The sequence below is a fragment of the Lissotriton vulgaris genome, chromosome 10 (assembly GCF_964263255.1).
Source record: "Lissotriton vulgaris chromosome 10, aLisVul1.2, whole genome shotgun sequence".
Taxonomy (NCBI): domain Eukaryota; kingdom Metazoa; phylum Chordata; class Amphibia; order Caudata; family Salamandridae; genus Lissotriton; species Lissotriton vulgaris.
In genome coordinates this window covers 178,155,318-178,168,279 of record NC_141698.1, presented here as the reverse complement: position 1 = coordinate 178,168,279, position 12,962 = coordinate 178,155,318, and the positions used below count along the sequence as shown (strand labels likewise).

Below are 12,962 nucleotides of genomic sequence, written 5' to 3'. Positions count from 1 at the left end.
TTTAACTAGTGTGTAGGCAGAATCACCTTATATCTGAACCTTTCATCAAACTATATAGTAGTTCACTTTGCTGTCACATTAAAGTCATTTCTACTAATGTATTGTATGTTGCTTGACACTTTGAACCCTGAGTCACCCCCCACCAGCCATTTAACCTCACTGAGAAGCCTTTTCTGCTCATCTTTACTACTCTTGATAGTCAAGCTTGCAGAGCCAAAATGCGTTTTCCATAGGAAAATTGAACAGCGATACTGCAAGAATTGCTGAACGGAATCACACCAAATTTGGCAGAAAGCTAGATCTTGGTCCAGAAAAAAAAAAATATATATATATATATCTCCAACCATATGGCTCCCTTTCCTCTCCCGATAGGCGCTGCAAGGCGTGGTTGCGTTACTCCTGCGGTTGAGCCCAACCGCTACACCTCACAACAACGATTCCTCCGGGTGGAGGAAAGCTTGGAGTCGCAGTTAATTAATCATAATCCACACAGAAAGGTGTTCTTGTTAATTTATTCTTCAATCCATTAGGGTATCAAAACAAAGCAATTTCTTTTGATACCCTAATGGATTGAAGAATAAATTAACAAGAACACCTTTCTGTGTGGATTATGATTAATTAACTGCGACTCCAAGCTTTCCTCCACCCGGAGGAATCGTTGTTGTGTGATATATATATATATATCTATCAAGCTGGGGATGGTCTGTCGAGTCAGCAAATCTCAAGAGGTTTGATTGTCTGCCACCACATCCACAACGATGTGGCGCAAGCCATCTTATGACTCTGGCACAATCCATAGCCCTGTAGAAAAAATAAAGTGAAAAAAAGTCATAAAGGGTAGGATAGGGATACCCTGCCCACCAAGGCCTAGTGGAATGGCCCCAGTGGGACAAACCCTCCCGGCGCAAAAAAAAAGATTTCCACAATTTTGCGGAGAATCTGTGTTACAACAATAGCACTAAGGGCGGGGCAGGTAATTATTTTGGGGAGACGGTGCATGGGCCCTCCTTCCCCGAGCCTCTGGAAGGCCCCAGGGAACTTGTCCCCCTCTGCCGAATACCAAAAAAAAGGGAAGGGGAAGCACATGGCCCGCCTCCCCGAGCTGCAAAACACAACCTTGGAACCCATCTCTGGGGCCACATACTCGCTCTGTCCTTGAGAGACCACCGCCAGGACACAGTAGTTTCCCTGCCTGTGAGAGCGGGCAGGGAGCACTTATATGCTTATATCCTGTGGAAGTATTAAAAATGCTCCCGCAAAGTGAGAGCAGACATGTGTTTACCTGCCTGTGCTCTTGTGAGCAGGGAAAATCGGGGAGCAGTGAAATCCTGCTCCCTCTTGTGAGAGCAATGCTGACTCTGATGCTCCCAGGATGGGTGTATGTGCGGAGGTCGCGGGTCCTTGAGGCTCGACCGCAGCCCACAACAAGGTGTTTTGTTTGTGCAGCGGGTGGACATGGGAGCACCCACCTGAGACCCCAGGGGATATGGTCACTGGGGCCACTATTGGTTTGGGGAGGTGGCCCCTCTTCTTAAAGTGAATGGCCCTAGATTATGGGGTGTGGGTACCAGAGGCTTCAAAGGCTAGGGGAGGGGGGCGCAAGCCCGGCCCTGTGTCTAACCTCACACCGTGAGCGGCTGGTGTTTTGCATTAAAAAAAAAAAATTATTCACGAAAAGCCAAAGTTTAAAGTGGGGTTATAGATAGGAATTGGAATTACATCTTACTTTGCATTTTTGATGTTGTAGGTAGTTGAACATGTTAGTTAAAACATACTGTTTTTAACCAACACAACCAGTGAAATTCACCAGATATAGTTATCGCACGTAACTGTACCTCGTGCCCTTGCCAAGCTAATTAACTCCCATATTACATCACTCGTGACATGTTCTATGCCCTCATTATTAACAAGATTGGAACATCTGGCATAGCATCATTGATAACAGTGCATGACGGGCGTGAATTAATTATTTTAGGGCATGTGTTACAGTAACTTGAAATAGTAGTATAGAGAGGTAAAGGTAGTTTGTGGGGTTTAAGGATGGGTGATGAGGGTATTATTAGGCTTTTGGTGTGGGTAGAGATATAGGCTGGTAAGGGTATTTTTATGGGTGGTAGGGGTATAGGGTGGTAAAGGTAATTAAAAAGAAAAAGGGGTCCCAGCCAATAAACAGAAAAATATAGTTTTTAAAAAATGGGGGGGGGGGGGGTTGTGGGGAGAAGGGGGGCTCCCGTTCCAAAATAAAAATTTATGAATTTAAAATTATATATATGTATAGCTTAACTACACTTACCTTGTGTAATAATGGAATATCTATGGTAAACTGCATACAATCGTGAGAAGTCAACCTAGAGCTCCAAAAGCAGTAACTGGAATGTAAACAAGCAGCTGATTTTTAAAATTGGATCAGGAGCATGCAACCTGCTTCTGAAAACTATTTCGAAAACATTTGTATGTATTTAAAGGTGATTACAATTTATGAGAACTTACTTAATTGAAAACAATAGTATTTCCCATGTTGGAGGGCTATTTAAAAAGATTTGTTAGCAGAATTTAAAGGTTTTATTTTTTCCTCATAGTGCCACCGAATTCACCGAACACTTGCAAGCCAGTTCAAATATGCCTTGGTGTGGGTGAGTACTTGGCAGACAAAATGCCAATGATGTTGATATTTTGTAATTAATAAGTCTTTAGCTAATGATTTCTTTTTGGCTGTCCGTTCTCAGGGCACAAGCACGAAGTACAGCCCTCAGAGAGTTGGACTGACGCACATTATAGAACACGAAGATGTTATCCAGATAGTGAAGAAGTAGTCTACCACTGCTGCTGATCACTGGTGCCTGACTTCCCCTACCCTGCTGTAACCAAGCCAATGTGACCTGCTGCAGAAAGAGAGCTCCTCCATAAGAAACGGAGGAAAAGAGCCGTAAATCAGTGTATGCTTCCATGAAGCCCGAGGAAAAGATGAACAACCAACAGTGATGCTCTCATCTCGAGGGTGGTGGGAAAGACGAGCAGAAAAGTGTGAAACTTGTACTTCTCAAAAGACAATTCATTTATACGGCATCTTACAATCATAGAACATGGGAGCTGACCTACAGCTTTCTCCCTTTAACTACAAAGTTTGGAAAGATAACCAATTGGTTTGCAGCCTTTTAAGCGCTTATGATTTCACAAGCAAGTCTGCAGTCTGCTGGCATTAACATTAAACCTGCCAGCCTGTGGCTCAAAGTGTTCGAAATCCGCTGCCTTCTTTTGTGCATGCATTTCGTTGTTTTAAATGTGCTTCTGGGAGAGGATTGTTGCATCCATTTGGTTTTGGTCCATATTTGTTATGCTTCAGGCCTTAAGAACTGTGAGTGGGATCACCTGACAGAAGCAATAATCACCTCAGAGGTGACTAGGTAGCGTGGCCCAGGGGCCCCACATCCCCCAGGTGCAGTGCCATTGGTCACTACATTTATTGTAGAAAATTAAATCTTGCAGCAAGCATGAACACTATTTTAATCTTTGTATTTGTTTTCCTATGTACACCCAAATACCCCAAGTTAACGTAAATCTCTAAATAACTGATGAGGTGGGACTTCAAGCAATAGAGAACTAGTCGATTCCAGTGTAGCATATCTTTTACAGTATCCAGGGGTATGCTGAACAATATACAGATATCAATCTTAAGTGTATTTCATGCCGTCCACGAAATTCATCTTGAGTCTAATTATCAAATTTTGGTAATGCCTACGCAACCAACCAACCCCTGGATTTCTCGCCTTAAAAAACTTACCATGTGATCCTATTGACTTCTAAGAGAAGCCCAACAGAAACGCCAGTGTTTCAGCTGTAACTCAGTACCACAAATCTCGGATGGTGAAGGGCGGGGGGGGGAATGGGGGGGGAGTACTTGCTTCTAGAAGCTCTGTACTGCAAGACAGCTCCAAGCGAAATGCCGAATAATGGCTGAAACTTGGCTACATCTTTAACAATGAATTGAAAGCAAGACCAAACCATCAATATGTGTCAAATCTACTGCTAAGCAATTCACTATGCAAGGAGTAGTGTGAGGTGTATTTTAGGCATGCTTTTGACCAGAACACACTTGTCCAAAATTGTTTCCTTTTATGTGAGGAGTGTAACTTGATAATACTTCAAACAATGTCCTTAGAATATTGCATGCTATTTTCTTGATCTAGAAATAGTAAAAATGCTGAGATTGGGTACCTGTTTCCATTCTTAGTTTTTGGCATTAGAAATGCTGATGTTTGTAGCTTCTGTTTAGGGCCAGACTGGCCGTAGCGGTCCCCGGGCATATTCCCAGTGGGCCGGAAGGGCTGGGGACGGTTTTTGAGTGGTGGTGGGTGCTTTTGTCACTGGTGGCCAGTTTTGCAGCCATGCTGCAATATCGGCCCCCTGTAACAAAAGCGGCCAGCAGCAGTACTGCTTCTCACTACCATGCCCCCCCCCGCCCCCCAGGCCGATACGAATTGCCAGGGCTGTTTATGTTCCCAGTCTGGCCCTGCATGTGTTGCTGTAGATACATGTGCTGCGCTTACTTCTATCATCTAGTGTTGTACTTGGACGTTTGCAACTTGTTTTTCTTCGAAAACATCCTTCGATTCATAAGCTATAGTGACTCCTCCCTTAGCTGGGAACCTGCATGGGCATCGACTCCATTCGATTTTTTTGTTTTCTGACATCAGGTCTGAAGTGTATCAACTGAGCTCAATGTTCAGTGTGAACAGCACAGTTCTTTGAGCCTTCTCTGTGCATCTTTTTAACCCTGTTTGCGTGAGAGAACATTTTAACAATAATTCATCCAATTTTCATCACAATTCTTTGTACTAGAAGGCAAAAAACTCATGGTGCCCAACAATTAGGGCCTTGGACCCGCTTCAAGGCTTTTGCTCCTTCCCTCAAACTTTCTCCATGAAAAGGCGGCTGGAGTGAAGGAAGAGACGACTTTTCAATATTGTCCATAGTGCCAGTCCAAATACCTTTTGGACTGATAACTATCAAATCTCCAACCTGTATTTCTCACCGGAACACACCACCTCGTGCTGGGCCTGTCTTCTCTTTCTGTCAAAAAAAACCCTAAGGCACCAACAGGAGTGCAGGTGGACCAATAGGATGCAACACCAGGAGCAAGCCACCACTAATATTTTTGGGCAGCAAGGCAGCAAATCACAACAGGAGGAACCGCCCGGGCCGTCAGAACCAGAAATTACCCAGTGGTATCCGAACGTTGAGGCAGAGTTCTCCTCAGAGTCTGAAGAACAGCAGAAAGAGCTTGGAGTTGTCTAAACCACATCGTAGACTGTGAGTACCGTGCCCTCTGTGGGCCACCTTGATCCTACGGTGGTGCAAATCTATTCAAGCTTTCATGCCTCTGCTGAGGGCAGGAGTCAACTGGACTTAAATAGCGAGAGACAGGACAGCTCTGCCTTCAAGGAATTTAGGCCAGTCTCAGTGGAGCAGATAATCGATCTGGTAAACATGGTCAAATCAGGTTCACCGTTTGACCCTTGCCCCCCCCTCCGTTCTGAAACTGATCCCAGACCTAATAGGTTCATTTTCAACTTTTATGTTCAGCTCAGGCACCTATCCTTCACAATGGAAAAAAGCCTCTATTCACCCGTTGTTAAAAAAACCTAATCTGAATCCAGGGGAGACCATCAATTATCGACCAATTGCTTGCCTCCCTTTGCCTGCCAAACTTGTTGAAAAAATTATGAACGTTCAGTTTGCTTGAGGACAATAAGCTGTTGGATGAAACACAGTTTGGCTTTAGGAAAGACCATAGCACAGAAACCGCACTCATCAAAGAAACTGACAAAATCAGGTTTGTGTTAGACAAAGGAGGTGCTGCGGTACTTGTGCTATTGGATCTATCAGCAGCATTTGACACGGTTGATCATGCCACGCTGATCAATCCTGTCTCTGCCCTAGGCATTGGGTACAAGGCAAAAGCCCTGTCATCATCTCTATCTAATCGTACCCAGCTAGTTAGTCTGGGGGATTTCAATTCTCCAGTCGTTTCACTTCCATGTGGTGTCCTGCAAGGATCCTCATTAAGTCTGACACTGTTCAATATTTACGTCACCGACTTAGCACGAGGAATCATATTGTTTGGACTAGCTCTCACGACCTATGCTGATGACACCCAATTGGTGCTCGCCGTCCATAAAAACTGGGGATGCAGTATTGGCTAGCTTTCACGATGGCATGTTGGCCATCAGTAACTGGATGTCAGGGCAATTCCTTGAATTAAACTCATCCAAGACCGAAGTAATGGTCTTTGGAAATGTGACCCCGGGGTGGTCTGCGGGCTTGCAGTCGTATATATTGGGATCGCCCCTAATTCCGGTCACGAAAACCAGGAACTGTGGTGTCATTCTTGGCGATAAATTGTCTTTTAAACATCATGCTAATGCAATGGTCTCCTCATCCTTTTATGTCTCAAGAATGGTAAAGAAATGTCTGCAGTTTATCCTGGCTGGAGCCTGGAGAAAGCTAATCTCCGCTTTGGTTATGTCCAAAATTGAATACAGTAGCCTTCTAATTAATGCACAGGAAATGGTTCTTAGTAAGCTGCAGTTGGTGCAGAATGCGGCTGCTAGGATACGTTTGGGTACTCTTAAATTAAAGTCCCTTTCTAACGTGGTACGACAGCTCCACTGGCTACCCATAAGAAGCATAACAAAATTTAAAGCTCTCTGTATTGATTATAAGGCCAGTCACAATACAGGGCCGGAATTTTTAAATAAGTCATTTCAGGTATGCACTCCCATCAGATCCCTTCGCTCAGCAGCTGCCAATCTTCTTGTCGTCCCTAAAACCAAAAGAACCAACTGGGGCGACAGAAGTTTTGTAGATGCCACTGTTAAACAGTGGAGCTCCCTTCCCTCGCAGATTAAGGCTAGCCCTACTCTGCTGTCATTCAGGAAACAAATAAAAACATGGCTTTTCAAGTAGTAGTTGTTTTTCCATTCTAAGCCATACATTCTGCAGCACATAGCGCCGAGACACCTATGGGTATTTGTGCTCTTTACAAGTTGTTTAAATTAAATAAAAAATAAATAATAAGGAGCTTTGAAGCCAAGGGCTACCACATTCAGTGTAAAGGCCAAGCCTCTAATCTTGGACTTCGAAAACACGCAGTTGTACCACCAGTGCCTTTGGGTCATGGTCAGACACTGAGAAAAAACTTCTGGCCCTGCCTTTGGGCACAGAACTGAGCTGGTTGTTTATTCTGAAACAGTTATAATCCTTTGAGGCCCAAAAACCTTTTCAGCATCCGCTCTGGCACTAAAGACTGTGATGAAATAATAAAGTCGCACAAAAGTGATGGATGGAATGCTTGAATTAATCTCAGCCATTGGTAGTTTCTGGGTGCTGCATCCCAGTACATCGTTATTTTGTACACCAGTCCACCTCAGTTTGGACCCAGATTTTGTAAGTCAGTCTTGACTCTGCTCTAATAGGAACAGTCCAACCCGAACTGACGAGCCAGGTCAACCCTGAACTGGAACACAAGCAATCCAGGACTGGTTTCACTTTTGTGGGCTCATCAGTCGGATAACACTTGTTTCCAGTGACAGTGTGTACTGGACCCAAGTCTGGGCATCCCCATGCCACTTGGGGCAACATAATAAAGTATACAGAAGTGGTGGATGGAATGGTTGAATTAATCTCAGCCACTGAAAAATACTCAGGCCGCATCCCAGTCCATATTTATCTTGCACACTGTGCCACCTCAGTTTGGACCCAGCTATATGCAAATCATTTTTTACCCTGCTTCAATCTGACAGTCCAGCCCAAGACAGGTTCTCCCTGAACTTGAACACACGCAATCCAAGACCAGGTTTTCCCCTTTGTTATGGGCTCATCAACCGAATATAGATTGGTTCCAGTGGCACAGTGTGCACAGGACCCACATCTGGGTCCAAACTGAGGTGGCACGGTGCGCAAGATAATGATGGACTGGGATGAGCCCCGAGTAATTACCAGTGAATGAGATTCATTCAAGCATTCCACCCTTCACTTTTTGGATGCTTTAATAGGCTACCATGAGTAGGACAAGTATGCCTAGACATGGGTTCCATGCATACTGTGTCCTGGAACCAAACTATAACTGTCTTATGAGCCCATACCAAGGTATAATTCCAGATTCTGTGAGTCTCAAAAGATGGGCGTTTGTCATATTGAGATTTGAAAATAATACACTTGAAAATAATACACCCAGTTTTAAAAAGGGTTCTCTGGGCAACTGGAAGCCAATGTAATTTTACCAGCAAAGGCATGGTGTGACATAATTTAGGCTGATGCCAGACCAATCTAGCCGGCTGAGAACCAGCAAAAGTGTCTGACTCAAACCCTTCAGAAGGCCTAGGTGGAGAGAATTCAGATGATCAATTTGTGACTTGACATGGACCGATTGGTCAGGGATTTCCCAATGCTTATGAACCTCTCCTGCTTCTTCCACGAGTGGTATGGAAGATGCAGCAAATTTCACAAACCCTCATACTAGTGGCGCAAGACAGCCCTCATCTCGTACTGTGCCCTAATGCAAATGTCCATCAGCCCACACAAGAACCTCCCCAATGGTGTTGACTTCACCATATCCCTGGGTTATTTCAGACACCCAGATCCCAAGCAGCTCAATCTCGCGATTTGGCACCTGAAGTCTTGGAATTTGTCACTTTTTTATTTATCCCAAGAAGATTGGACATCCTGAGAGAGTCTTGTAAATCCATTACATGTGCTTGCTACACTGTTAAGTGGAAATGATTTGTCCACTGTACCACAAAAAAACCTAGATCCACTTAAACTTGCTGTTCAGTGCATTATTGCATACATACTTCATTTACAAAAAACAGGATTAGCGTTTACCTCTATACGTCTTCATTTAGCTGCAATAGCGGTGTATATGCCAAACACATAACATTGCTCCTTTTTTGGCATTCCAAAAAGCATTTTGGTATGTAATAAATCAAAACTGATTCAGAATTCCATTTGCAAAACATTAATAATTTCCCACTTACAGAAGTTTAGTGTTAATTCATTTGCAAACAAGAATGGGCCCCTGGGGACTGCTTTCCCATTGTGAAGGTAAAAAAAAGGTTGTTTAAGAGGAAGCAATTGTTCATGGAACCATTGCGCCTTTTTAAACAAAATCAATAAACGTTTCTTTTTAAAGGCATCCCGGTAGCATAAAAAAAAAGATTGCTTTATTTAAAAGCAGCCACAGACATGGTGGTCTGCTGACCTCAGCAGGCCACCATCCCTTTGATGGTGTTGATTTCTAGTGGGCAAATTGCGGTTTACCTCATTAATATTCATATGGTAGATCGATGTGCAACCCACCAGGGATCACCTATTTTTAAATTAAAAGTTGCATAAGTTAATAATTGCAATTCTGTACTAATCGCATTTTGGAAATCGCAACTACTATTGCTGATACATCTGGCCCAAAATCTTTTCACATAATGTATTGGCAATTTGTGACCTTTCCAAAACCTCACAAAGGACAATCCATATCAAAGGCAGGATTGCTAGGTGGATAAATAAATGCATCCAAGCTTTCTATCACAAGGCAAAAAGATCTCTACCTTTAACACCCAGAGTTCATTCTACCAGAAGGAAGGCAGCATCTATGGCCTTCTGAGGTAACATCCCAATCTGATAGAGACTTCTAGCCGGACATTCCTTACCTTAGAATATTCCCAGGTGTCAGACTGTATCCAGATATTTTTTTACCAATCCCCCTTGCCTATCAGTAGATGGCATTGATTGGCTCTGCATGGCACTGGCGTCATCCTTGCTAGAGATGATGTGCATGGTTCAAATATAGATGCCCCCCAGCGGGATAACTTCAGTTCCGTATTTTATGCGCCATCAGCGCGGATCCGGATCGAGCTTCCCTCTGTAATTTTTTGGCTGACTTCTTTTGCCCTTTTGTCGAAGTCTAGTGTGCCTTCTTTTTTCCATCATTTTTCAGATATGTCCCAGAAGAAATCAACTGGGTTCAAACCTTGTGGTGCCTGTTAACAGCAGATGTTGGTGATGGAACTGCACTAGGTATGTCTGTGGTTCCTGGAGAGGGACCACGACTCTGCATCATGTGCGTAGTGGAAGACCATGAACTCTAAGGCTATCTGCAAGTGGGCCATGAATCTCTTGGATGCTTGTCATGCGATTCCTTGCCGCTCCTTGTCCCGTCTGCATGGAGGTCTCAGATCCGCTCCCGGAGTCACTTACGTCAGTCCTCATTGTCACTACAGGTATTCTTGTAAGTCCCACAAAAAGAAGTCGGAAACACAAAACTCTGAGAGTTTCATGAGGCCATGAGCCTAATTGTTAGGTGGTCAACCCCCTCTGGAACACCTCCAGGTCCCACAAGTTTGTCAGTGTTCGACTGGGACTCTGCCGGCTTGCTGACCCTCGCCACCAGTCTACCCTTAAGGATCTGATGGTACATCTGGATCAGCCCTAGCCAGGAACTCACAACCTTCTCTGGCGCTGTTCCAGTGACGCTGTTCCCAGAATCACTGACGCCCATTGGCGCCACCGAACACATCATGATTCCCGACTCTGATACATAGCTGGACCGTCATTGCACAACATCGGGTCCAGTGCCAACCAGGCCTACATGGCCTGAATTGGAGACAGAGACATATTTCACTGACGGGTTTACTGAGAAACACGAACAAAGGGAATCTGAGGATCAATATTCCTACACTAACCCCCTAGCAGAGTCCATGGCTGATAACTGGTATGAGGACCAGGCTATCGCTAGTGGTCTAGACACATCATCAGACACTGGCCTCATCTCGCTTCATACACTGGCTACAGAAGGAGCTTCCTTTGTGATGGTGTTCCGGAGGGTGGCTGAGGTCCTGGACCTACAGCTGCCCATGGTTCGATGTTTTGATAGAGGTGCTTTAACTGAGATATTCCCATCAGAACCTTTACTACCCTTCAATGAAGCCCTCACTAATGTCCTCCTTGGGGCCTGGGCCCAGCCCTGGACAGGCACTATTGTGCATAGGACCATTGCTCGCCCCCTTCGCCTGGCTCCCAGACTTCCTCTCCCTTCACTCTACCCCTGAGAGTCTGGTAGTCCAGGCCTCAACTTCCCGAACAAGTCCTGCATGTTCCCTACCACTCCACCAGATAAGTAATCCCAATATCTTCTGCTAGCCGGGCACTGCATGCTTTTTGGCCCATTACTCCCATACTGTGTGGTATATGGTTACACAAGTGCTGCCTGTGCTTCTGGATGTACGTTTCCAAGCTATTCTTGGGCAAGATGCAGCAAAGTTCACAATCAGATGTGGGTTGGATACGACCGACTCACTTGGAAGATTTATTGCTTCTTCAGTGGCGTTTTGACATCATGCCTGGTTGAGAAATACTGGCTTTTCAGGAGATGTCTACGCCTCGCTCATTGACATGCCCTTAAATGGAACCCATCTCTTTGCAGACAATGCAGATTCGGCCATGGGGTGATTCAGAACTGTAGGTCCACTCTAGGTTGTTGGAGCTCTCTGTGCCCCCACTACAGCCGCATTCTGCCTTACTTCCCTTATGAGGCTGGGGCCATTAGCTGCGTTCTTTCCCCCTAGCCACCACGGCGAGCAGGCTCTGTTCTTTTGTTGCCATGGACATTCTCCCACAAGCCTCATGGGGCCAAAGCCTGGGGTCTCCCCAATCCACTCCCACCCCATAATCCACACAGTCAAAGCCTCTAGTGTTCCCTCAATCCAGCATAGACATCCAGTTGGTGGCAGAATCCGATACCATCTGCACCAGTGGAGGGAGATTACAAAAGACAAATGGGTGCTCCATATTATTCAAAAGGATTATGTCCTTACACAAGTGCTGCCTGTGCTTCTGGATGTACGTTTCCAAGCTATTCTTGGGCAAGATGCAGCAAAGTTCACAATCAGATGTGGGTTGGATACGACCGACTCACTTGGAAGATTTATTGCTTCTTCAGTGGCGTTTTGACATCATGCCTGGTTGAGAAATACTGGCTTTTCAGGAGATGTCTACGCCTCGCTCATTGACATGCCCTTAAATGGAACCCATCTCTTTGCAGACAATGCAGATTCGGCCATGGGGTGATTCAGAACTGTAGGTCCACTCTAGGTTGTTGGAGCTCTCTGTGCCCCCACTACAGCCGCATTCTGCCTTACTTCCCTTATGAGGCTGGGGCCATTAGCTGCGTTCTTTCCCCCTAGCCACCACGGCGAGCAGGCTCTGTTCTTTTGTTGCCATGGACATTCTCCCACAAGCCTCATGGGGCCAAAGCCTGGGGTCTCCCCAATCCACTCCCACCCCATAATCCACACAGTCAAAGCCTCTAGTGTTCCCTCAATCCAGCATAGACATCCAGTTGGTGGCAGAATCCGATACCATCTGCACCAGTGGAGGGAGATTACAAAAGACAAATGGGTGCTCCATATTATTCAAAAGGATTATGTCCTTACACAAGTGCTGCCTGTGCTTCTGGATGTACGTTTCCAAGCTATTCTTGGGCAAGATGCAGCAAAGTTCACAATCAGATGTGGGTTGGATACGACCGACTCACTTGGAAGATTTATTGCTTCTTCAGTGGCGTTTTGACATCATGCCTGGTTGAGAAATACTGGCTTTTCAGGAGATGTCTACGCCTCGCTCATTGACATGCCCTTAAATGGAACCCATCTCTTTGCAGACAATGCAGATTCGGCCATGGGGTGATTCAGAACTGTAGGTCCACTCTAGGTTGTTGGAGCTCTCTGTGCCCCCACTACAGCCGCATTCTGCCTTACTTCCCTTATGAGGCTGGGGCCATTAGCTGCGTTCTTTCCCCCTAGCCACCACGGCGAGCAGGCTCTGTTCTTTTGTTGCCATGGACATTCTCCCACAAGCCTCATGGGGCCAAAGCCTGGGGTCTCCCCAATCCACTCCCACCCCATAATCCA

At 45.3% G+C, this 12,962-nt stretch overlaps 1 protein-coding gene across 1 annotated transcript in view; it reads left to right on the top strand.

The window, feature by feature from the left end:
* Positions 1 to 3,501, top strand: part of DRG2 (developmentally regulated GTP binding protein 2) — a 107,392-nt gene extending 103,891 nt beyond the window's left edge. Inside the window, exons 12-13 of the mRNA XM_086940823.1 lie at positions 2,580 to 2,633; positions 2,727 to 3,501. Coding sequence (XP_086796949.1) covers positions 2,580 to 2,633; positions 2,727 to 2,813 — 141 coding nt within the window. The 3' untranslated portion in view covers positions 2,814 to 3,501. The remainder of the gene's footprint in view (positions 1 to 2,579; positions 2,634 to 2,726) is intronic.
* Positions 3,502 to 12,962: the final 9,461 nt, after the last annotated feature.